The sequence below is a fragment of the Microchirus variegatus genome (assembly GCF_963457635.1).
Source record: "Microchirus variegatus genome assembly, chromosome: 6".
Taxonomy (NCBI): Eukaryota; Metazoa; Chordata; class Actinopteri; order Pleuronectiformes; family Soleidae; genus Microchirus; species Microchirus variegatus.
Window position 1 is genome coordinate 11181326 of NC_139807.1, and position 26572 is coordinate 11207897.

At 40.4% G+C, this 26572-nt stretch overlaps 3 protein-coding genes across 7 annotated transcripts; 1 reads left to right on the forward strand and 2 right to left on the reverse strand.

Moving 5' to 3' along the window:
- Positions 1 to 2222: 2222 nt before the first annotated feature.
- On the reverse strand, positions 2223 to 14275 carry LOC310928635 (E3 ubiquitin-protein ligase RNF38-like). Of its 2 annotated transcripts, XM_083891264.1 has the most exons (12): positions 12959 to 14275; positions 7868 to 7920; positions 7554 to 7735; positions 6801 to 7221; positions 5961 to 6101; positions 5659 to 5844; positions 4831 to 4992; positions 4643 to 4746; positions 4287 to 4368; positions 4093 to 4214; positions 3765 to 3864; positions 2223 to 3261 (listed from the first exon to the last, which is right to left on the reverse strand). In XM_083891264.1, exons 1-12 carry the CDS (start codon positions 13251 to 13253, stop codon positions 3199 to 3201), a joined length of 1911 nt encoding a protein of 636 aa, XP_083747390.1. In that variant the 5' UTR covers positions 13254 to 14275; the 3' UTR covers positions 2223 to 3198. The 2 variants fall into 2 exon arrangements, with proteins under 2 accessions (XP_083747390.1, XP_083747389.1); XM_083891263.1 differs by having other exon boundaries at positions 2223 to 3864.
- An 864-nt stretch (positions 14276 to 15139) lies between these two features.
- On the reverse strand, positions 15140 to 21700 carry LOC310928664 (zinc finger CCHC domain-containing protein 7-like). 2 transcript variants are annotated; one of them, XM_083891298.1, is made up of 8 exons: positions 20997 to 21700; positions 19392 to 19444; positions 18954 to 19064; positions 17465 to 17635; positions 17170 to 17205; positions 16884 to 16988; positions 16515 to 16632; positions 15140 to 15798 (listed from the first exon to the last, which is right to left on the reverse strand). In XM_083891298.1, the coding sequence occupies exons 1-8, from the start codon at positions 21340 to 21342 to the stop codon at positions 15314 to 15316; spliced, it is 1425 nt and encodes a 474-aa protein (XP_083747424.1). In that variant the 5' UTR covers positions 21343 to 21700; the 3' UTR covers positions 15140 to 15313. The 2 variants fall into 2 exon arrangements, with proteins under 2 accessions (XP_083747424.1, XP_083747423.1); XM_083891297.1 differs by having other exon boundaries at positions 17465 to 17638.
- Positions 21701 to 22304: 604 nt separating this feature from the next.
- On the forward strand, positions 22305 to 25647 carry LOC310929106 (paired box protein Pax-5-like). Of its 3 annotated transcripts, none has more exons than XM_083891813.1 (8): positions 22305 to 22373; positions 22475 to 22560; positions 22673 to 22838; positions 23732 to 23929; positions 24144 to 24184; positions 24265 to 24360; positions 25039 to 25164; positions 25250 to 25647. In XM_083891813.1, the coding sequence occupies exons 2-8, from the start codon at positions 22518 to 22520 to the stop codon at positions 25264 to 25266; spliced, it is 687 nt and encodes a 228-aa protein (XP_083747939.1). In that variant the 5' UTR covers positions 22305 to 22373; positions 22475 to 22517; the 3' UTR covers positions 25267 to 25647. The 3 variants fall into 3 exon arrangements, with proteins under 3 accessions (XP_083747939.1, XP_083747938.1, XP_083747937.1); XM_083891812.1 differs by having other exon boundaries at positions 22325 to 22373; positions 22471 to 22560; positions 24265 to 24365; XM_083891811.1 differs by having other exon boundaries at positions 22325 to 22373; positions 22471 to 22560.
- The last annotated feature ends 925 nt before the right edge of the window (positions 25648 to 26572 follow it).

A 26572-nucleotide genomic window follows, 5' to 3' on the forward strand; every position in this document is an offset into this window, starting at 1 on the left:
TGGGAAGACAGTTTTAGGCAGAACATTCCCATCATTTCCACTTCAGAGCTCTGCAGAGGAAGCTGCTTAAAGGAGTGTGGGTGGTGTTCACAGGCAGAGGCAACGACGGAGAAGAGGAGGAAGGAAAGAAAGAAATAATGCATAAAAACGCAGGAGGAGAGGAAGAACATCTAAGACAGTGGACTGAAAAGTAGAAGAAACACTTAAAACAGTGATTGGATTAAGAAGGACAAGAGGAAGGAGAGAAGAAAAGGCAATGAAGGAGAGAATGAAAGTGGTGGAACAAACAAACAGAGAAAAGAGTGAAAATAGAGCGATAGTAGAAGGAAGAAAGCAAAACATATATCATCCTCGTCTGTTTTACCTGACATGAGGTTTGATCAGTTTAAGCAGTCAACTGCAAAGAAGAAAAACATCTATGTGTTAGTCTGACCTTGAATCTTAAGAGGTCAAGGTCACACCTGCATATAAAGACGAGAATACAGCAGTATAGTGCTCATGATGATGCAGTTTTCATCATATACAGCCTCTTTTATCAGAATTACACACATTCAGGGCTGTGTTTTGGTCGTTTTGAGTCACTTTGTGGTTGTTTTGTGTCATTTTTTCTTCATTTTGAACCATTTAAGATACTTAAGTCTGTGGGAATCTGGATCTGACACAAGATACAAGCCGTTTTGGTTTCAGGTCTCATTAACCCCCTTTAGAACATAATTCACTGTAACCCTCAGAAATTCAGTTTACATTAAATCGGCAACAAGTAGTGATATTCCTAAGCAGAAAAGAGGGAAATATCCCTTGGAGCTGGAGCCATCTCTCTCACACGTGTACTTTTCCCATATTAAAAAAAAGAAAACAATGACATTTGTTTTCTTTGTTTCTGCAGCATCAGCTCCTTGCAAGCTGCTCACCCTCAAGCTAACTTCATCTGCCATTTTGAATTATATTGTAAAATTTTATTAACACTGTTAATTTATAGTACCACAATTTCTGATCGTCTTCTGCAGGTATGAGCTGCCACTAAAACACAGGTGTGGACACACACACACACTTGACTTCTTTATCTGTTCACAGACATTTGCCTGTATAATGTGTTTACTCTCTGTGTTTACATTCACCAGCACTTTAACGGGTTATTGTACTTTCTTTGTCCAAGTTTCAAATCAAGTGCATTGTGGATTTCAGTTTATTTACCTGCTCTATTTATTTACTGCAGTTTAACATTTCAAAATACTAAACAAGTTAATTTGTCCATAATAAATCAATGCTTGTAAATATATATATACACCATGTTGTTTGTTTGTTTAGATATATGAATATATACTCACTTGTCTTGATTTCTGTTGATTGTCCTGCTCCTTCCATCCTTCCATCTTCCACACGTTTCAATTCATGCGTTCTGTTTAATCACCTGCCCTATTAATTTTCATTTGATGGGTGAAAAGGAGAATTTCAAAATGACAAACTCATTAAGTTGTCCACAATAATTGATGCTTGGTTGAGGCATGTTCTTTGTGTGTTCTCTCAGGTCACTACTATTGATTTCTTTTGAGTCTCCTGCTCCATCTACTGTAGATTAATAGGAGCATTAGACAGTTAATAATAACAACCATGAATGTTTGGATATTCTTCGTTTGTTCTCCAAGTTTTGATTAAGCTCTCGCTATTCTTGATTTCTGTCAATTTTAGCTTCAATCACAATGTATTTGTAGCTGCATTAAAACTCAAATCAAACAAAAATACAAGCCAAATTAATCATGGTCACAGTAATTGTTATTTATTTCTGCTTGTGTAAACCTACCACCCTCTTTACGCATCAAGTGGGAACATCATTAGTTTTACCATCTCATGAGGAAGACATTGATCTTTAATACCATAGACGTATTACAGGTTATGCCCAGAGTGACTGAAAAACACAACAGTAACAGTAAAGCTGTTGGTCACATTGACAAATCCACAACAATCAAATATTCTCTCTATATATACTCTATTTAACAAACATTTGAATTTAGAGAAGTAACATTAATCATAAACAAACTAGTGCATGTATTCAGGAGCCCAAAATAATTAAAGGTTCTCAGTTTCGTCTGAAAGAGCAGTGTCACCACCTAGTGGCAGCTTTTAGCCATTACCCCACCCACCAAGAGACGCCACAGCAGTATTATACTGAAAAAGTCTTTGTCACTTAACACAGAAATCCAGACACATTCGATTTATTTTTCACTGCAAAACATAAGAAAGATACAAAATGCTAAGTTTAAAAAGTTAATATTAAGCCTTTTATTTGGTATACAGATATTCATAGATTTATACAGTGTATATATGTATAATATGTAACACATGTGCCATTGCAAAGTCACAGACAAACTTATTGTTTCTAATAAAATAAAGAAAAAAGAAAAACTGCATAATATAATGTGCTTAATTTCAAAAGTGGTGCCGTAAAGCATTTGTAATCAAAGATAACCAAAGCCGGAATGATGAGGTAACAGCTGGGCAGGAAACAATCACCTATAACTGATAATAATAATAATAATAATAATAATAATAGTAATAATTTTGATGAAACAAACCAAACTAGGTAAATGAGTGGCAGCATGGACCCTTAGTGTCAAACTAGAGAAAAGGATCAAAGTCTATAACACGCACACACACACACACACAGTGCATAATCATAGTAAACTCAGGACAACAACAAAAAAAACCCTCAGATGTTGTTGTGTGATACACAACAGGAACTCAGGCATGCTCCAGGACACCTACAAATCTGCCAAACACACACACACACACACGCACGCGCACACGCACGCGCACACCACAGCCAGCACCATAAGTCGGACCACACGATACTGAACATTTCAGGTGCATGTGTGCACACAAACACACACTCTCTCACACACACACAGACACACACCACTGCAGTAAGGTGGGTCAATTGCGAGGACCCGTGTTTGTACATTTAAAGGAAAGATGAAAAGACGGGAAAAGAGCTGAGCAAGAGAAATTCTAAAAGGGTGATGCACGTAACTCAAAGTGAGAAAAATCAAAGACACAAAACAGACGAGTGTGCTGTACAAAGAGAAAAATGGTGTGTGTGTGTATGTGTATACAACAAGCACCCATGTGTGTCATGAGAATCAGAGCAGGCAGTACTGAATGTGTCAGACAGACAGCGGAGCGTCTGGCACCCTCATGTGGTCACTCTGAGTCTCGTTGAACCTCTGAGGCATCGGCCCGACAAATAGGGCACGTTCTGTTAGCCTGAAGACACGCAGAGGGAAGAAGTTAGTGTTCAGAGTGGGGATGGATTTAAAGTCATGACGTGAATCACAAAACACCCAAGTCTCAAAAACTTTACACTTGAACAGTCACTAAACATGAACATTCACCAGGAGCCTTTGGGCAAAGACTGATCCCTCTAAAATCACAAGACTATGTTATGGTCACCACAGTAACTTGGCAGGAAAAGGCCTCTTTTAGCTTTTTCAGAGGGAGATGTTGACAGATTGTTCTGATGATCCTTTACTGGGGTTTATTGTGGTTTTCAGACTCTTTCAAACTGAATTAAGGAACATTCAGACACAAGCCTGCTGCTCATTTCTGTTACCCAACAGGATGTTTTGACTTCTAAATAGGGGCATGTGTCAATTTATTGACGCGAGACTGCAAAAGTGGACATTTACCCCCACAAAAAAGGAGAGACTTACACTTTGACGTGAAAAGTTCAGCCCCAGGAGGAGAAACAGTGCAGTGTGTGTACTTACCCTCAGCCATTTGTCAACACACTTCCCGTGGAACTCATGGCTGCAAGGCAGGACTCGCAGCAGCTGGCGGGACTCAAAATCACTCATACATACCACACACCTGCAACACAACAGGTATGATCATGCAACTTACAAGAACACCGGCAATCTGCCGTTTCACACATTCCCCCATGTGGCACACAGGGAAAAAATATACTGTGAGTACTGCAATAGTCTCTTATGAAATGAGGACATTTAGCTTGTTATGTTCACTTTTGTCACAGTCAAAGCTAATATCACATTCATCCTATTAGCAGGTGATGGCCTGGTGGCTGTAAAAGGCACTCACAGTGTTTGCTCAGACTGATGGTTATTTGGATTGAACCGATAGGAGGGAAGCTGCTCAATGTCTCCCTTGGTCAGTCCTCGGAGTTTGGCCTCTCCCAGACGCTCAGCGAGGTTCAGGAGGGCCTGGGGGAGGGAAAACCAAGTATCAGCAACAACACAAAGACAAAACAACATGTTTAATATATGAAGACAAACCTCATAGTTTTCCACCTCTCCATCGTCGACATCCAGCTCGAGGCTGATCGCAGGACCTGTGGGCTGGACTGGCAGCATTGAACTAAAGGAGATTGAACAAAGAATAGTTCAAGTTAATTCGATCATAGAATCAAATTATGCTGCACCCTGTGATCTGAAACTGCCTAAGAAACACTTTGTATGTTAAAGGCTCAGGACCTTGAGCATACTAATGTAATAATGTTAACTTCCCTAGGCATGAATAATACATTTACCAATAAAAAAACACTCTGAGAACACAAGACTAGTATAAATAACAAAAATAAGCCTTTTTCTTCTAATCTCTCGTTTCTTAGTTTCTGTACTGAGCTACTTACAGGAAGTAAGGCAGGAGGCTGGGGTGGTAAGGCGAAGGTGGCAGTGGCTGTTGTGAGCGATACCGTCGCCCCGGGAGACGTCGAGGAATGAAGTTTGGATAGGACTAGGACAAGATTAAAAATATATAGATATCAGATCATTTAGACAATTTCTATTCTAGAGGGTGAAAATGATTCTTCTTGCTCACCACTCCAAAGAACTCCTGTGGTAAGGGGTCATGGGAGAGGAAGTGAAGCTGTGTGGAGTGCGGGGTAAGGGCTGGGTGGGTAGCAGGCGGATAGTGGATCCCAGCACCCAAAGATAGATGCTCTCCAAGCAGCTCCACATCATTTTCTATCCTCTGTAATGGCTGAGACAAAACAGAGGAAAGGATTATTTTCATGCACAGCAACAGCCACAAGGAGCCAATCACAACTGACACTTGGTGAGAGGCTCAGCACATGCAGCTGTGATGTTTCTGGACTGTGTGAGGAAAATCACCACATCCCAAGAAACGGTTTGAGGAGAACACTAAAACTCCCAGAAGCCCTGTGCTTTGGTTTTGAAATTTGATGTTTATTGTTAGAAAATGTGGAGTGCTTTATTGAATTATTACAAAACAATAATTCTCATTGACAATTATGCCAATACCCAAAGATATTCCTTCTTTAACTGCATTACCAAGTTGCACCCAGTTAACATATGTTGTTTACTCACTTTACTATAACAGCCACTCACAGGTTAACAGGTGCATGGCTTCATATATAACAAAACAGTCTCTTTAACCACTAAAAAAAGAGATGAGAAATTGCGAAAACCCTAATGTATTAAATATGAATTGCCCATTATAAAGAAGCTTTACTGCTGCACAACTACTGTTTCAATTAACACAGGTGGAACACAGAAAGAAGCCATGAAGAAAAACACAATGGCAGATTAAGACGTCATTATCTAAGCCTATGAACTCAGGGGTTTTCCAGACATATTTGGTATCAAAACTTGATCATTACACTATACTGTACACATGGCCACTCACCGATCGTGCCTGTTGTGTGGGATAGGGTCCAAACTGTCCCGGCTGTGGCAAATGAGGTGGGTGGTGCGACAGATGTGTTGGGTGGGGGAGGTGAGGAGGGGGGAGCAGGAAGGCTGGGTCACTGGACAGCAATGATGGGAAGGGATAGGGCATTGGTAAGTGTTGAACCGAACAGGTCTGAAGGACCTAATGGAGTGGGGGAAAAAAAGGATAGTGTTATTTCAGGATGTAATGCAAAAAAGAAAACTTGTCAATAAAACCAAATGTGGAAATAAAATATGATTTAACAGAAACACACTCACAGGAGGAGGGACGCTGCAGACGGGGTAGTGCTGTCCACTAAAAACCACAGAGCATGCTGGGATCTGCTGAGGGGCAGAGCGAGGCGGCAGGCCAGGTGGCGCCCCCGCAGGAGACATGGGATATGATACTGGAACGGAACCCTGAATTTGGAAATCAGAAGAGGAAATGTCCCATACTTTAGACATAATGCAGACTCTGATTTAATCAAACCCATTAATTAACAAGGTTCCAAATGAACACCAACATTTTGTAATATAAAAATGAAAGGGCAAATAGATTTTAATCTGAACATTATATGATACAGCTGTATTCTTTTACGATACACGCCACAGGGCTAACCAGAGAATTTTGAGACGTAGTGAACTGAATCATTCCCCACTTGGAAGAAACGAGTGCAGAATCCAGATATGTTAACAAACAGGAACTTTCACCCATATGGCGAAATTGCAAGAAAATTATGTGGTCGACATTTAAGCAGCAGTAGTGTGTAACTTTTAAATATACACGAATGTCTGTTAAATTCAAACCATTGTCAAATGAGTCAACAGTTCCACACAACTGTCTCTGTGTTTCTCAATGTAGCCGTGTTTTTGTGTCTATGGTGACACAGTGGTGTATTTTACATCAGCTTTAATACACCCATAAGGAGCTAAGTTTACTATACCATATCTAAAGGTTGTTTTCTGAATGTATATGAAGGAGACAAAAATACACAAGAAAAGATGACAATAAGAATACTCTGAGTAATCGAGAGCAGGTTATGTTTTCTCATTTTAGGGGCTTTACTGGAACAATGTTTGTTCTTTGTAAACTTAACTCCCCAAACAAACTGCACTCACCTGTTCATGGAGGTCTAGCACCACACTGTTCTGTTGTTGGGACGGGTGAGCATGTGGGTGTGGATGGGCCGCAGGGTGCAGCAGCCTGGGAGACAGATTTGGCGACTGATGGAGAGGCCTGGGGGAAGGGTTTGCGGGGTGGTATCCTGAGCGCTCATCAGGCCCTGGCCCTCGTGGTGGCTGCTGGCTGTAAGGTGGGAAGCCCTGAGGAGGAGCTTGATGACGGTAGTTTTCATCCTGGTGGGCTGAGGATGGACCGTGGTGGGAGTGCAGGTGGTGGTGGTGGTGATGATGGTGGGCGTTGGGGTGATGGTGGTGGTGGTTGTTGTTGCTGTTGTAGTGATGGTGGTTGTTGTGGGCGTGGTGGTGGTGGTGGCGAGTCAGACGATCTCTCCGGCCGCGCTGTCGTCTCACTGGAGGGCTGAGGTGAAAGACACAAGAAAATACTAAATAAGAGGGAGAAGAAGCTGTGCTGCAGTCAAGGTTGTGATCAAAAAAGAAAAGATTGTGTGATGTCAAAATGTGTATTTTACACATTTTTATTGAAAGCAATTTGGGGTTTTTGGACTCTTTAGTGGTTTAAGATCTTTTTTAGGATATAAATAAGGGATTGTGTAATTTGTGATGGGAATCTCCATCATTGGAGTCACATAATTGTCTACTTTTGCCATTTAATAAACTGGACGACAATGACAAGACTAATTCTGAAGATAATGCCAAGCGTGTATTTTTGCCACATGTACGCACACTCACCTGCGACGGTTTCGAACAGGTGTGTGACATCTCTCTGGCATGTAGTGGGGGTGTGGTCTGCGACTGGGAGGTAGCTCCCATGGGCGAATGGGAGAGGATGGAGTGGAGGGAGGTGCAGAGCCCAGATCCAACATGGACTGCTGGGAAAGACGTTGCCTCTTGGGGCTTGGGCTGTCTTCTATCTGCATTAAGGGAAAAATAAAAAGAGTTCAGACAAAAGGGTAAAATGAGTTAGAGACAACAATGATATACAAATGCTATTCAAACCAGGAGCAAAGGGCAGGAAACCAGCAGCGGTCATATTTCATACTCACTTTGTCCCCATCGTCATTGCACACACCATCTGGATGAAAATGTAGCACTCCTCCTACAGGCCACAGGAGAAAAAAACACAATCAGTTAAGAGAACTGACAAAAACATCAATGTCACATGAGCCATTGAGAAATGTTTTCTGAACCAGCAGAACAACAAACCAGCAGCTAGTTGCCTTTGATTTTTTTTTCCTCATAAGACCACAGTGCTCGCCAAAAAGTTATCATCTTGATGCAGCGTGGCTGATGGTACTTTGGATGCACAGACCTACCATCACAGTATTCTACGTAAAAAAAGTGCACCTGAGATGACAGAGAGTTGTCCCCTGTTGTTACCAAGAGACAGAGAGAAACAGGATTTTAAATTTGCTGCTTGAAACGGGCAGATGAGGGAGGAAGCCATCGCTGGGAGATGTCACACTGGACTCATCTTCTCTGGCTCTTTCAGACAAATCACTCTCTCTGATCTACCAGAAAAATCCTGCCATGCACACTCACAGGAACAGACACACTCACTCGCACATTTTGAAGCACCTATTCAGTATCCCAAGTTGAAACACTCATAAATCGAGATTATAGCTTTTGTCTCTAGACAAACTCATCAGAATTGCGTTTTTCTTTAATATTGTACAAGAGAAATCATTCCCAGAGACTAGGTCTTCTATTTTCAACCTTTACCTTCAGGTTTATATGGATATTTATTCAATAAATAGTTACAGAAATGAAAGTAAAAAGTAGTCAGTAATTGATATATTGTGCACAAACTTGTGGATCAACAATTTGTCATATTTTAATGGCATGTGGGTGCCCATAAAAAAAGGTTTTACCAACACTGATATAGAGGATTAACGGTTGATACACTCCTTTAAAAGACAATCTGGAGATGTCGAGAATCAATGTCCTTCATCATGCAGAAATGGTGGGAGATACCAGGTTTCAGTTTCTCATATTTGAAAATGTGCTTTTCTTCTTTTTTTTTTTTTTTTCAATAATTGTAAATCAAAAAACTAATGGCAAAAGAAAATAATACTTGAACTTAGTCACAGTACTGGCCCATAAAGTGCAGCACCACTATAGTACTTGCTATAGATGCTCACCATTAGAAGAAAGTCTGGATTAGTGTCTGTGTGGGGAAAAATCAGTATTGGGAAAAATCAGTATTGTGTCTTTTTGATTCCTTTTGATAAGATAAAAAATAAAATAAAAATCACTCTCCAAAGCTGAATACAATATTTTCTTATATGAATTAATATAAAAAAAAGAAATCGCACCGAATAAAACAATAATGCCACGGACATAATCTCAGAAAAACACAATGCTCTCCCAGCTGTTTATCTAAGACTCTACATGAGCTATCTGGATGCAGCATGTGCACCTAGACATTTCAGCAGCTTAAGAAGAATGTCCTTGAACACAGCTGACAAGAGTTTCCTTTAAGCAGCCCTCCGAAAAACCTTTAATCACCAAAAAGAGAAAATAAAGTCTCCTCCCCCATGTCCTTCTGTTCCCACAAATGCCTCCCTCTCAAAACCGTCCCCTTCGGCCTCCGCAGAAAGAGAATACCTAATAAATAAATGTCTGAAAACCACTTCCACCTCTTTCTTGTCTTTGCGACACCACTCCAGAGCCATGTGAAGTTTGCGATATTGACAGCTCAAAGACGCCCTGCTAGTGGCTAAGGAGAACAGAGGGATGGTTGGTTGACTGACTAGCCAACAGGAGGGCCAACATGCTGGCTGGGTTATATCTTTATTCATGAACAATCTAAAGCTCACAGGGTCCCTGGACTCAGTCACCCATATGTTTCATGAAGCACTAGGTCTGTTAATGCTGATTTACCCGGGGAAATAGGAGAGGGGTTGGTGAGCCAGACTGGACAGGTTCTGCTGGCGAGCACATGAGCTTGCTTCCTCCGAGCATGGCTACAGGGGAGGGGTGACACAATTTCTTTAGAGGACTGACATCCAGTTTGGAATGATGAAAAAAAAAAAACGGGAGTATCAGCTGTCACCAAGTAGAAGATTAATCTTGTTCATTATGTGAGATACAGAGACTTCAACTATTATTTTGAGGAACCAGGGCAAAAATAAACAACCTATTTTACCAAACATAACCTGAAGAGATCTCATGAGAGTGTTAATGAAGATCTCTTAAACCAGATGCTATCAAATTACAGGCCTGGTATGCTGTGGGATGCAACACTCACATTTTGAAACTGGGGTGAATGAGGAGGATTAAAAAGAAAAAGCTTGAAAAATATAAATAAATCAGGGACACAAACAAATAAGCACACACAGTGTGAAAATCGACATATCAAACAAAAAAAGAAACCCAGAGCCGTGCCATCTACAAAGAGGCATGTGCAACTGCTAAGGGAAGGAAGGCAGCTCGCACAGCAGGGACATTCACACAAACCACTGTGTCGTCTTTCAATTCAGGAAGCATGTGTTTCTGTGTGTGTGTCCCCTCTGTGTGGGTTATTTTCGGTGTTTGACAACACTGTTACTATTAGGCCCATTAAAAGACTGCTTTAATTCATTGACTACACTTGTGCACGGATCCAATCTGGTATGACAGAAGGTTTCTCCAGACACTTTGCAATGGCCAACAATAGAAACCTGCTGTCAATCTGGTGTCAATGTGATCAATAAAAGGAGGCTTTGGTGAAGTCTAATTTTAATTGGGTATGAAAAGCCAGTTGAGTCGTAGGCAATACAATCAATTTGAATTTGACAAAGACAAGGAACAAATGAACTCCACTGGTAATTTCTCATTTCTTTGTGTTGGGACATTGCTACAGAAGCACAGCATAAATCTGCACAACCAATGAGAGACAAGTTTGGACAGAGCTTTGCATAAACTAAAATAATTTGAGTTGAATGGCATTGGCATTTATGATGAACCACTTTGAAGGCTGTATTATGTATCATAGCAGTGGGGTGTTTGATTTACAAGGATTGTACAAGTCCCCAAAATGCTGTTTAATGAGACTTAACTTAATCTGTCCTGAATAGGGGTGGAAATCACAGGTTATCACACAATACGATACATGGTCCACAATACCAATAATATCATGATACAACGATTCTGTGATAATCAATAAGTTTCATGTAGCGATACATCACAATATCTGTCTATTTGAAGAAAACAAAATGTCCATAAAAAGTGAAAAGTGCAGGACTTCTCCATTAATTCAAAACATCACATCAAGTCTATGTAGTGATGATGAATGGATTGTGAGCCACTTCTGACCTCCATGAGTTGTCCTGCTAGATCTCTGCGCCACACTGAATCCAGTGTTAGAGAGAAGCGCACACAGAAACTGGCTTCTAGGTTTGGTGATTATTAATTAATCAATTCATTATTAATCCAAATATTAATTTATTATTAAACAACCCCCTCACAATGCCCAACCCCTCTAACCTTTCACAAACCTTGCAGGCGACGAACATAAGTGGCGGCCACTACTCCCTAAGCCACACTGCGCGTATGAGTGGAACTTAAGTATGCACGATTGTGATTTATAAAAGGGAAACTGATGTGGGACATACAAGGTTTGATATTATATTTATGTGCATTAGCACTTTCTGTGTTTCCTCTGTGAACAACAAGTTTTCAGGCGTACCACGCACAGTTATATAGATGAGGCCCCTAGACTGTCCAATTGGAAAGTTCTGCAGTGTTAAACCCCTACTGGAATAATTACCTCTGCCAAGGAGGTTTGTCCTATTGAGAGCAGCATAACTCAAATGGTAAAGGGTGGATTTTGATTACATTTTCTGGTCCAGAGAGATAATTACATTTTGATGGCGATGCAGACACAGATCCAGGATTTTTTTCCTCTTTTTTTTAAATCAATGTTTGAGATAAGAGATTTTGCCAGTTTTGTAAATAACTCTGCTAAAAAGTTATGTTTTTGCTTATTTTTTTGCTTTGGAAAAAAATCCACATACAATTAGGGCTGGAACATTTACATGATTAATTGATTACTGAATTAATCATTAACTATTTTTGGTAATCAATTAATAATTGATTGATAAATAATTAATAATAATTTGGTAATAATTAATCAAGTATGTTTTTAATAATCAAAACAAGTTTCTTAGATTTTTCAGCTCCATATAACAAATAAATAATTAAAACGTATTAAAATAATTTTGGTTGGCAGACAAAAGACATTTGAGAACACCATCATTTCCAGGTTTGGTTAACACTAAACATTTTTCAAAAAGTTTTTGGTATTTTAATGGAGCAACAAGTACTCGATTAATCGTGAAAATACCCAATAGACTCATGCTACATTTATATATAATGCTCAAGAATGTCTTTAACAGAAACATTAATTAGGATTCCACTCCAGTTAAAAGAAAGCCAGGGTTGTGCTGTTGTCCAAGTGTTAGTGTAGGTCACACTCAATACTCCAAACCTAAACCTTAAAACTGCATACACGTTGAATGTTTTCCAGTAAAGTGATGGAGAGATACTTGTACAGTGTAATCATAGTATTGGAAAAACAACACATTTGTTGGTAGCCTAAGACGTTTACTGTATATTACCATAATTAGGTTGAAATGGAAATCAAGACCCAGATTGACATACACAATTTAGAAAGCCCCACCGCTATCAAATTTGATTTTCAAATCTATTTTGCTAAAGCATAAAAAAACTCACTTTAAAAAAACTCATAATTGTTTGGTTCTTTTACCAATCAGCCATATTTGTGAGAATGGCACTGTGGGAAACTGAACAACTTATTGTTCTCTGAGTGCTTTCTCTATAGTTTGCACTGCAAATAGAAGGCCAGCCTGGCAGTGACATACAAAACAGGGCGTTGAGGAACCTGGTGTGTGCTTCTATTTACCTAAGTAAATGCAACTTCAACTCTAAAGCCAAGCCTATTCTACTTCCCCTGACATGACATTTGCTTGGCTTTTCAAGCATCACCTGGCAGTGAAAGCAAGTCTTTTTCAATTAAATGTCTCAGAACCTGTTCTGTTGCCAGTGGTCTGCATGAATCCCACAGGGGGGTGTGTGTGTGCGTGTGAGGATGCATCTGGCCGGGCTTCAGGCCCTGTTTACGGAAGGCTGCTTACCGGCCCCAGGGTGTCTGTGAGCTCCGAGCGAAGAGTGGCGCTGCGCCCCTGCGGACATGTAGCTCCCCTGCGTGTGTTGCTGCTGCTGCTGCTGGCTCTCGGAGTAGCTACGGCCACCGTGGTGGGGAGCCCAGCCAGAGTTGCTCTGCTGCGGGTAGCTCACCCCTCCTCCGCTGGCGCTCATCAAGCTGCCGGTACCGACAGCGCTACCACCGCCGCTGTTCCCTACACCGCCGTTCATGCCGAAATGATAGAAGCCAGACCGAGACCGCGACCGAGTCCTCGGGGGGTCCATGACTGGTGAGGAGGAGCAGGGGAACCGTAGTGGATGGACGTGATGAAGGTAGTGCAAGAGAGACGGACGTCCAGGAGCCTCCCTACCTCTTCACACCGCCTCTGCGCGTCTCTCGGTCCACCTGATTAACGCTGACGACGACCGGCAACTGCGAGTGTTTTCTGAAGCATTTAAAGCGGTTGTTTAAACATAATGAGAGGAGACACCTGGAAGCTCAGTCCTCAACATATGCGTCGATTCGATACAGTGTTCCCTTAACGAAAATATCCGCTTCTTAATTAATTTCACCACTTATATACGCGAACAAGTAACATTTGCCCACAAAAAGAGGATATATTTGTAGGATTCTATGATGAAAACGCAGTTTAGTTATCAGTAGTTTTCATCGACACCAGAACAAAACTGAGCAAGTCTCAGCTTCTCTATTGTCTGTTCACAGAGGAACACTGTCGGGTTTTCCACCGCAAAACAAAGTGTTTTTAAAGGCACTGGTCTCAAACGGCTTGGTTCTAAACTGATACGTCAATTGTGGAAAAAAATAAACAAGCGACCGTAACTCAAGTTAATGTCCGCCGCTAAATTCTAGACCGGTTTAATACTTAAATCCCAAACACAAGCAAGATGGCTAGCTGTCGAGCGTTAGCAAACTAAAAGAAAACCAGCCGCCCTGGTATCCTGCAGTGAAGCAACCTCATCGGCACGGGTGCGTTGATTAAATTGCAGCTAAATGCAAACGGAGTGCCCGCTGAACAGTGAAGTTACACCCCTCTGCGTCTGAGAACTATACCTGCTCGTTCATTAGCATAATGTCGATTTTCCAGCTAGCCCGAGGCTAAAGGGAAGCGGGGTCTAGAGGGGAAAACAAGTCCAACTGCCGACATTACAAGCTAGCAACCGTCGTGTTGTTTTCAAGTTATGCAGGCGGTTTAACGGAGCTACCGCCGGATTAGTTCATATTATGCGAGTGCGCGGACAGCTACCTTATCCGTCAAATAAAGGTGGACAGAATTAGTCCAGTTTAAAGCCCCTCTTGCCTTCGCTGTGTTTTCTCTGGTCAGCAGGGAGTGTAGTGGAGATCAATCAATGGGAGTTTCACATCTCTGCCCAGGCAAAGCCAATCGATCTCAGAGATGCATGTAGCTCGGCACGAAGCAAACGCGCGTCTTGCGTATAAATAAGTCACAAAAAGCGAATCGAGAAGGAACGTTTAAACTCATACAACCGCCTTCAAACTGACTTTTATTACATATCTGTAGGTCGGAGTCGATTTTCCGTGTCGACGTGTTATCATAGTTGACTGCTTTGGCCTGGCAAACCCCAGGCAGCTGCTCAGCTCATTAATAATTCAGCAGCTTCGTAGCAGAGGTAAGGGTTGGAAAACGCTCGTGTTTGAAGCCGTTTATCATCTACTACAACAACAAAAACCCTCACCCCCGTTTCCTAATGTTGCTAACATGACTGTAATCGCATGAAAACAAACCATGCATTGGCTTTTGATCTAAAAACGCGTGTTTAATGCATTTTTTTGTCTATAAATAATACAAAATAATGTGGCGTTTTATAGAGGGCAATCAGATGTCGGTGTCTTTTACAAGCATTTATGCAAATAAAATAAAAACACACCATGATACAAAGGATCCAAAATTAGTATCAAATCATACTCGAAAATACTGAATATTGAAAATTGGAAAAAAAAATTACAAACCAGTTCTGATTATGATACTTCAACTGTATATGCTGTTCTATGTGTTTAGCACACCGAAAGCACTCATGAGTGCAAAAGTCCACAAAGGCCAGGCTCAGTTTTCCACACCAGTTCATACAAGCAGTTATTTATAACCACATCACCACCAAAATCTAATAATTTATTCTTCAGGGCCATAACCTACATTTCCAAAACATTTAATCAAAGTTTGTCCTTTATATTTGAAGTTATGCTGCCAAAAACATTACCCCCTTACCCTGAGGTAGTTAAAAAGATCAAAAGATAATTCAACATTTATTTTCCAGTCACATTTGTCACTATTAAAAAAGGAATAGACTAAACTAAAAATCGCACTTTATCTTCTTCTGTGGCGTATTCTTTGCTTTGGGGAGAGGAGGTTTTCACTTCCGATGTCTACATGATACAAATCCCCACGTTTCATCCCCCCTCTCTTCTTCCACCTCTCTGCCTCTCTGCTTTTCCTGCTCCTTCTACCACCTGCCTCATCCCTCTTTCTCCTCTGTGAAGGGGGTGTGGCCTGGTAGTGACCACTACAAGGTGACTTGAAGGGGTCTCCATGGCATGCTTCATCATCAGAATTGCAGTGAGGCCTCTTCAGTAGTCCTCCCTCTCGTCGGGCTTGAGCTTCTCTCCTGATTTTCTTCACCTGCTGTCTCTCTCTGCGTCTCTCAGGCCATGTCTTCCTCTTGGCAGCTCTGCTACATGTCTCCGGTTTTGTCCGGCTCCTCCCGTGGATAGGCTGATTCTGACTATTATCCCCTGACGGTTCAGTCAAGTGCTGTTGGTCAAAAGGGCGCTTGGATCCCAGGCCCACAAGCTCTGTAAACACAGAAACGATGACAAAAAAGATTTCCTTTATAATCAGTGTGACTTTGTATGAAGGCCGTTGTTTACAACAGCTCTAATCAATGTGTCTATATTAACAGTGGGTCAAACACAATGTGAAAGAAGCTGTTTACCAATCAACCACAGGATTATCAACGATTTGGGGAAAATAACAGATATTGGAATATCTGCCACAACTCCAACTACATCAGCTACATGTAATAGACAACTGTTTTCATGCTCACAGTAACAACTGTATTAGGTGACAAACATGTCAGTGCTGTGTTTACAACTTTACAACTTACTTAAAGTGGAAAACAATACTGATAACAAAAAAACACTGCTTTAAAAAATAAATGACAACTCTGCAAATCTTGTGTTTGTTGACCTCTAGTGTTTGAACCTTAAAGACAAGTGAAAAGCTTTACACCATCAGCCGCAGAGGGCACTAAAACACTGTGCTAAACCTGGCCATGAGTTATTCTATAAGCCAATTACAGAACTGTACATAACTTATCAAACATGGTCACTACGGTCACCTTGACTGGTCACTCAACCTTACTGCTTTTGCAGGCGAGGCATTTGGCTAAATGCTAGTGACCCTGAGAAACCCACTGAAAGTGCAGAAGGTTTTCCAACTTAGACCACCCTGCCACCAAGAAACCCAATAATGATAATAACAATGTTATGTAACAGTTATGTTTTGTCACCTGTTGTTTCATTTTGCACCCCGGTACAATATTGGAGGATGTCTGCAATGGTGTCATAGTGGCAAACGTAAGGCAATGATGGAAAAGTACCATTGACCATCCTCCTCTTATTGCACTCCTGATACGGACAAAGAGACAGAGACACAAGAGGTAGACATGAGACAATTTGGAGAATAGTGCTGTTGCAAAAAACTATTAATTAACTAAATAAATAGATGAATAAAAAGATGAGGGAGAAGCAAGAGAGACGACGCAGTTCAAACAAGAGCGGATTATAATGAAGTTTGGCCCAACAACACAGAGAAAGAGAGAGAGGCCACAAAGAGAAGTAGAGATGTAAGGAAACAATTTCTTTTATTCATCACTTACAAAGCCATAATGCCCCCTCTTAGAGCAATTGTAACAATGAGCAAAGCATCTCTTATGTTTGAGGGTGGGGGTTCTCCGTGGCCGAAGAGGAACCTCTAACCGGATCTGGAGGAAAAGGAGAAAATAAGAGTACTTTAAAACATGGATAAATAACAAATCCTCTGCTGTCTTCTCTTTAAAGAGTTTCTTTTTTTTATAATGTCAAGCAAAAGCACTAAAATCTCAAAAAAAGACAAATGTTGAGCAGCTTGCTTTTTAAAATCACTGAGAAAAAAAAATGACTCACCGTCATGTGATACTGTCGCCATGTATCTGGGCAGGTCTGAGGATCCCACAAACAGGGAAAATTAAAACATTTGGGGGCAATAATACATAAAATACAATGTGTAACTGAACTTGTATGATGATGAAGAACTGTTTGTCAATAAAACAGCACTTCATAAATGGCGCCCACGAGTGCCTGAGGCTACAGGAAATCTGTCACACTTTACTGACAAATGCTTTTCAAAAGTTTTTCCTTCAACACAACTACACACACTAAAATGGGGACTAGACCCGAGGGCTGTGAGACACACACTCACATCAGAGAGGTGTCCTGTCATCCCACAGCGCCGGCAGAGCTGGTTCCACACTGGGGGGTTCTCACAGGGCCTGAGGCCATGTGGAGGCATCCCACAGCTGGGGCAGGGGCGACTTGGACAGTCTCTCTGGATGTGGCCCTTGATCCCACATAGGACACATGTTGGACATTTCTGCTGATGCAGAGACAACAAAGACAGTTTTATGATAAAAGTTAGTTATCTTCCATCAGCAGTCATTCTCTGCAGGCGACCATGGGACTACAAAAACAACGATGGCTCTTTACATCTTGTGGTAGCCTGTCAGGAAACACATGAGTTATGAGCACAAAATCTGTAAAACACAGATCCTTGTCTCCTTTAGTTCTACAAATCATTACACATACTTTTTAGCCTGATATTTAACACCATATTCAGAGCGCATATTCTGTTTGTTTTTTTTCAACTTGGCAGCATAATTTTTCACAACAGTGCAGAAATATTTTTTTTGTCTTGGCAGCTGAGAAATATTTATGAATTTAAAACAGACCAAAGATTTGTGTTACCATTTGACAGTTCAAATGCTGTCAATTGTTTTGATGAATGAGACACCAGTGCCCAGATGCATAAACATTTGTAGATTTGCAACTAAAACGGAACTATGTTAGATTCATAAAGCTGTGTTCGATCACTGAGTGTGTGGAAGTGAGTCCAGAGTAGATTATTTTTGTAATCTATTAATCTGTTGATTATTTTCTCGATTAAACATTTGGTCCATAAAATGTCAGAAAATGTTAAAAATGTTTATCTGCGTTTGTCAAACCTGGATATTGCGACGTTCTCGAACGTCTGTGTTTTGTCCACAAAGCAAAATGATTCTGTTTTAATGATTTCTTTGTTATGTGGAGCAAACAAACAAAGACAATTTTAAGAAGCTAAAACAATCGAAATCTTGTTTTAATAATGAAAACAGCTTCAAACCTATATAGTCCATAGCCACAGGCCACATTTCCACTCCCACATCTCATCATAACTGGATGTAGGGACACCCTTATACATCTGTTTTACATGCAAACACTCACCACCAATCTCTAGCATTAACAGCAGCAAACAAAGTATACTGCTGCCTGTGGCACATCGACAATAGAGAGGTTCTCCAACAACATCAAACATCAGTCAAAGCACACTGCGCTATTACACACAGCTGTTGATATATACAACCTTCTAATCCATCAACGGTGTCACACAGATCGGTAAATGTATCATTGCAGCAAAATCTCGGTCATAATTGATTTAAGAACTTCACAGAATAGGCGAGTACTTAAAATTTGGGAATAAATGAAAGTGTCACTGATGGTGAACTAATCACAAACATCGGCAACAAACATTTGAATAAAACTGTAAAGATTAGTCGATCTTTAAAAAAAAATGTAAATAAAAAATCAATTCATTTAAGCCAGAGGTCTCAGCAGCTGGGTTGGCATTTTACTGACAGTATAAGAGAATACCTTACCTTTTGGTAGTAGCAGCTTTTAGCACCATGTCCTGTCCTGTTGCAGATGTAACAGATCACATCACGGCCGTGCATAAAGTAGCGGCTTGTCAGAGGCTTAGTCGCACCACACTGGATGATATCAGAAGAAAAGGAAGTTTCACTATACTATCACATCAAATGTGTGACGTCATGATAGTGAGTACATACTGAAACATTAGTTTAATGCCATTTTGGAATTATTATTTTTTTAAGCTTCCTAAATCTATAATGAGAACTGTGTAATAAAATTGACAATAAATCTTAACAATAAATATCCAGTCATTGTGAACAGTTGCTTTTGTGTCAGTATTGTAAGAATGTACTGGTGCATGTATTAGTATAACAATACAGAAGACACATTTCACAGAATAAATAAGGTATTGTTATGCTCTTTAAAATATATATACCAACAGTTACCTTGTCTTTCTCTGATACAGCCCAAGTACCTGTAAATGTCTTCATAACTGGATCTGTGTTGAAGGGACCATTGAGAAGAATGAGTTATAAAGACATAAACGTTTTTCAATTCAACACCATCCATGGTGGACTAGCTCTCATGGTGGATACTTGTTGAACTGCATAACACATTTCCAAAAACTGCCTTAAGACAAACGGACAGATCAGGAGATTTACCAAGCATGAAGACGCTGTCTTATAAAAAAGACGTAGTCCTCACGGCTCAAAATCACTCAGGATTGTGAAAATAAATCACCTGTGTTAAAAAAACAAAACAATATAACCTCTGTGCGCCAGTGTGCTGCTAAGTGAGTGTATGTTCACAAAAGCACGAGTACATGTTGAGCAAACTGGCTCTGTGCAAGTTCCAAAATAAATTGCACACCCACAGAGAAGCTGTGGTTGTCTGAGCTGATAACACCATGAGAAATTACAGATGGTCCACTTATCCACTGTGAAGGAAAGGACATTTTTTTTAATCAACAGAAAACAGATTATTCTAATAATTATACAGATCATTTTATAAAATATTAAACTGTTTGCCAGTTTGCTTTGTAAGGAAATTCAATATATTTTAATACAACACACACAAATTCCTAGGTATTATTAGAGGTATATCTTTTAATCAGTTTGGCCAATTAATTGGGCAAAAACATAAAATCAACGATGACTAAAATAATGTAGATTTACACATATTTGTTCTGCCAAACCTGATTAAAAAAAACTGTCAAGTGAGTCATTCAAAGGTTTATTTGGTAAGGTTGACCTTTTAAATTTATTTAATATTTACTTCAAACATCAATGTTCTTCAATTAATGTTTTTTCAGTAACATTTTACATTATAATAAGATATATATAATGTTTTCAAATTACATTAGGAAACAAGTCTCAAAGTGCTACACAGATTTAAAAAGAAGCATAAAAACATACCTTAGACTAATAGCAAGCATAAAAACATCCATTAAAAGAAAGTTACAACCTTGTTAAAATGCTTTCCTGAACAGGAAATTCTTGAGCTGTCTTTTTTTAAAACAGTCCCCGGTCTGTGGTGCCCTCGGGTTCTCCGGGAGGGCAACAAAAACCACATTGTTTGTGTCATTACGTACACAAACAATATGGTAGTATGGTAATAATTATGGAACAAAGAAGTCATATTATGGTGACATTATGTTATTTCAATTGTAATCACCAAGTAATAGCCTGGCAATAATGCATACAGTTCAACTTAATATTATGGTAATAATCAACTTTTACAGATTTACAGTCATTTTCATGTGATGGTATGACTATAATATTATGTCCTTAATACCAGACTATTTCCACTATTATTAGAAAGCTGGAACTTGCATGAAAAATAAGATAATACAACCATAATATTACCTTTTAAAAATGATTACTAATAACATATGGTTACTGTACTATAATGTGTTGCGATTTTGTGTATAATTTAATAGTAATTCAGATGAAATATGAAGTATTTATAGTATTTTTTTTCAAAATCTCAATGCTCCTGGTCATACTCTCTTTAAACGTCTCTGTGATAAACTTTTTAAAAACCATACTAACCTTTTACTACAGACTCATCTTCAGAGCTGCTCCAGTATCCCACATTCAGTTGAATTCTTGAGTCTCCCTCTTGCTCCTCTCCTCCCAGGACCATCCAATCCTCCAAAGGCTGCTCACAGTCTTCCTCATCATCATCATCCTCACCCTGTAAGAAGCCACGAGTGATGGAGAAGGCCAGGAGAGGTGGAGAATTGTCCCTGCTGAGCTGTGGAGCTTGTTTAGATCTGCTCTGGTGTTTCTGATCACTTGAATTGAGCAGTCCCTCTCCATCATCTGAACTCCAGTAGCTCTCAGTATAAGTGGCCTCCTCCCTGCCACCATGCTTCTCGACTTTGATGATTTCCATTTTATGACACAATGACTAAACAGCGCCACGTGGCGACTGCACGACGCTATGCCATCACAACAGTTACTACGACTTATTATTTCTACGACAGAAATTAAACGAATCCTACCTTGTATTATTTACTTTAAACGTAAACATACATCGTATGTATATGACAGTTAATGAAAGGCTAACGTCATGCTAGCCCAAGTTAGCTCCGTAGTAGCCAAGTGGGTTACAGTAGCTTATTTATCCGACTCCACAATGCCGAACAAAGTCTGAGGTATTCAAGAATGCGTAACGTTTCTTGTTTACCATATTGCTAAATTAAAATACGAATCCTTTTCCCTCGATAAAGTAACGGGTTGTTGGTTCCACGCTTGTTTACATGCGTCCAGGACGTTTCACCCGGCGTTGCCGGAAATAGTTGGCCAACCAAAACTGAACCCGGCGTTGAAAATACAAAAGTGAGTTTGGGCGTCAGTGCTGTTCCCGGAGTTGTTGCAGTTGTATCATATCATATGTCCATGTTTTCTAATATATCGCAAAACATGTTTTCAATCTTTAGAAGCATGAAAACACCTATAAATTTAAAAGATATGTAATCTGAGGTACTTATTTGACCCGCACAGCAAAGGACTGACTCACATAAAGAAAAATAAACTTTTTTGTTTGTTTGTTTGTTTGTTAAAATAAATCAATTTTTGATCAAAATCAATATTTGACAATGAAATGATAACTTGATTAGAGGCGAGGAAGTGGTCACTATCAGGGACACAGTTGTTATGTTATCGTTTATTTTTATGGGAGCTATTTAACCTTCAGGAGGAACTTGGACTCGTGATGACTTCTCAGACATCCTGGCTCTGGTCCTGATCACACTAAAAAAAACGATGACACCACCTTCATTGGCAAGAGGACTCGTCGCGTGCACGAGCGCGCGACTGTCCAATCAAAATCAAAGCGTCGTGCCGCTGTCCACAGCTCAGATGCTGAAAGCAGCAGAGGAGGAGACGCAATGTCAGCGACAACAGCGCAAACAACTGGACACAGTCTCTGGAGTTCTTTCTTTGGAGAAAACAACAAACTTTACATCCTGTGTTGTGCTTTAAGTGCTTTTTTCCCTAAATAACATTTCATCTTCGTAAGCCAGTGTGAAGTTCTGTTGTGAGGTGCCACTCACACAACCGTGTGTGATGGAAGTGCGCTTTGGTCAAGAGCCGCTCACCATTACGCACAGTAAGTGACGCACAGTAAGTGGCGCGCAGGTTACGCTGCCTCCTGTGTCCGTTTGAGCTACAAAAAACGCATTAAACGCTCTGTTGTTACTCTGTGTCTCTCCGGTGCTCAGGGCCCGGTGGTGTGAACCAACTCGGCGGAGTTTTCATTAACGGGCGCCCGTTACCGCACGTGTTGAGACAGCGCATTGTGGAGCTGGCGCGAGTCGGTGTCCGTCCCTGTGAGATCTCCCGCAGTCTGCGCGTCAGTCACGGCTGTGTCAGCAAAATACTGACCAGGTATATGTAACCATTTTATATTATTATTTTCACTGTCTGTCTGTCTGTCATAATGACTGCAATCAGTGTGATCCCATTCATCATAATTCTGTATTCTATTATATATCAAAATTACTTCTTTTTTTCAGCTAATACGGTACATAATTAAAAAACATCTGTTAAAGTGCACATTTTGTGTCATCTGTGACACAGATGCACAAATAAAGGTTGAAAGTAATAGATTTGTACAGCACCTTAGCCCTGCTTAGTGTGGAACACACACATTCACACACATCAATATACTACACATTAAAACCTCAATGATAACACATGGAAATGGAGCCATGTTCACATCAGCTGTTTTGTCACAGAAAAGCATAAATGTAAATAATTAAATTAATTGTGGCTGAGTTCCATTTAGCTTTCTTGGTGACAGAGTGCATGCAGGTTCACGGTCTGTCACACTGTTCTGACTCATACATGAACAGATCAGAATTAATGTGTTAATGTGATCAGTATAACATCAATATTAGCCTTTCCTGCTATAACATGTCAAAATGGCTGTGAATAAGGCCAGTTTGATTACAAACATACGTCATTGCTGCTCAATTATGTAGTACTGTGTTTTTTGTAGGCTTTGGTTGCTCTTAGAAAGGCTCCAGTTCTTTGTCACAATAACAAGACAATGGGTTGCATTATGACTTTTATACATGATAACACAACTTACTGTCTGACCTGAGCTATTGTGATGGTTGTGTGTGACTGGCTGAGTGGATTTTTGCATTAATACGCCACTGGTGTTCCTCAATAAAACATCTCAGCAAGTAATTTTTGGGGGGAATTTCATTTCACTTTTCCAATCATGCGTCTGCTCTTACCATCAGCTCCTGAATGACATGACATTGTTCGTGCAGGTTCAATGAGACAGGGAGCATCAGACCAGGAGTGATCGGAGGCTCAAAGCCCAAAGTGGCCACTCCCAGAGTCGTGCAAACAATCCTGCAGTGGAAACGCAGCAACCCTGCCGTGTTCGCCTGGGAGATCAGAGACCGGCTGGTGCTCGAGCAGGTGTGTGACCAGGAGGGTTTGCCCAGTATCAGCTCCATCAACAGGTACAGAGGACGCCACCTGTAAGATAAGTGTGTGTCTGACAACTTTACATCATCATCATCACTATTCAGTTACTTTGTTTTTACACCTGTACACGTTTGGAGGAAGGTTTTATAGATTTACCTTTCATTTTTTTACCATTGTTGTGCAGGCAAAAGCATTCATGGTATAAATAATGAAATTAAAAAAATGAGAAAATGACTTAATTCTTTTCAGAATCATAAGAAGGAATTTCCAGTCTGAGTCCTGTGAAGTTGGTAAGTTTCTCTTTGTCTCTCTCCTCTTTCACTCACCTCTCTCTCTCTAATGTCTCCTGTCACTGACCTCTGACCATCAGCCTCATCGGTTGCCATGGGAACACCCCAATCCTCCGAGTCCACCTATTCCATCAGTGGGATTCTTGGGATCAGAAAATATAGCAGCAATAAAGACGGTAACGTGAGTTTATTGGATTCTGTTCGATGAGTTCTCTCTTGTAATTGAGGATAACAATGGGATAACCTGTATAAATAACGGTTAAATAAATTAAGTAAATTGATCGAAATAAAAATTGGGACATCTCAACAAAATATGAATGATTCCACCTTGGATTAAACATGAAGCATTAGCAGAGAAAACAGAGATTACAGTATTGTTCCTACAGAGACCAATGGTTAAAGCCAGCGGTCTTGTGTTAATGAACCTCCACAGCAGGAGCTCCACCTCCCTGATACTCCCTCACCTCTGCCTCTCATTACCTCTGCCTGCTGACACCTCACACCCCTCCATCACCGAGACCATTAGAACTGGAGATCGAGCCGATAAATATGCAACGTTACACGTGGGAACATGTGCATTTGTTTTGTCCTTCGTCTAATTAGAGAATGTGGGAGGATAAACAGGTAGGAAGGGGATTGATATTTATTTATTTATGATAAATTTTTAGTAGATTTTAATAGTATACTGCAAGGTTCAATTATTCCTATACAGTTTTTGGAGCCAATTACGACCGACTATTCTCCATCCTCCCTCTCTGACTGACAATGACAGTGATTTTCAACATTTGTCTTGTATCTGTTGTACATGAATGTTCTAACTTTGCTTTTCGTGTGTATGTTCCTGTGTTTTGCAGACAGGAATATCTCCTGCTTCATACATTATGATGAGCCGCGTTCCCGCAACGGCACCAGAGGACATTCTGACCCCTGTCTGACCTTTTACCCTGTCCTGCTGTGTGATCCTAATCCTAAAATGAAAGGTCAGACTGCAAAAACATTCACTGTGATGTCTTAATCTGAATTTTGAGCTCTGATGAGTGTTCTCAAAACGCTTTTGTCTGCTAGGGTCTCCCTGTTATTGAAGCTGGAAGATTCATCCGTCTTCTATACTACTTTATCCTCCATGTGAGGGTGAGGGTCGTGGGGGGGGGGGGTGCTGGTGTCAATCCCAGGGTGAAAGGTGAGGTCACACCCTGGACAGGACACACATAGAGACAAACAACCATCCACACTCACACCTACGGCCAATTTAGAGTGTGTGGAACCCGGAGAACCTGGAGAAAGCTGACATTCACACAGGGAGAACATGCAAACTCCACACAGAAAAGTCCTTGTTCTGGGTCTTCTTGCTGCAAAGACAAGAGTGAAGAAGATCATTGATCATTGTTTGTGCTCAATACAATGGGATTTTCAACAACTGGATTGACTTTTATCACATTTTTGCAAATAAAACTGAAATGACATAGCACATAATCAGTGTTATTTACATAAATAAGACACGTGAGTGTTATTTCAGAGGGTTAACAGGGCTTCATCAGTCCTACATATTATCCCCTGTCCCTGTCACCCCCGGTGGCCATTTCCTCCCCCAGTCAGTGGTCCGAGGTGGAGCATCATTAGAGTCCTCGTGATGGAGAACAGTGATTGTTCTTGCTCCTTAGTGTGCGTCTCACTGCTCGGCCCTCAAGGATGACTGATTAACGGAGAAGATGGGCGCTGCCGGAGGGACCGCAGGGGTCAGCGAACACAGAAATCTGTGGCAGTGGTCGCATCGGTCTGCAGGAGGCATGTAGAGCAACACACACACACACACACATTAGTTGTTGTAGACTGCTGGAAATTAATGCAGGTGTTGAATTTTGTTATTTTTTTCCCACATTCACGTGTTTATTGAAACTATTTATCAACTACCGACAACAAAGGGCTTTTAATTCCATATATATTGTAAAATTAGAGTGTCTGGGCAAGAGTCACAGAGCTGTGTTTTCTGTATTAAGAGGATTTACACATATAAACACATTTATACTTTCATATATAGTGCTTAAAAAGTGTATTAGACCAATATCCAAAGCCACAGTTGCCCTAAATTAACAGCATTGCTAATTATCAAAATTATTGTTTATGTTTCTGTAATGGTTAATACACCAGTATGTAGAAGCTCTTAAACAAAATTGTATTTTTAATGCTAAAATATAATTCATGCATTTTCACATTTGCTGCTTTGCAAAAAAACCTGAAAAAAAAAATATTAAAGCACATTATGTCAAATTATACTTATTTACTTTCATTCCTGAAGAGAAAAAATAGTTTTAGTGGTTAAATGTTTATGCTTGATTCATCTCTGACTTCTCAGAGAAGAAGGTGAATTCAGTTTGTCATTTGCCAAAT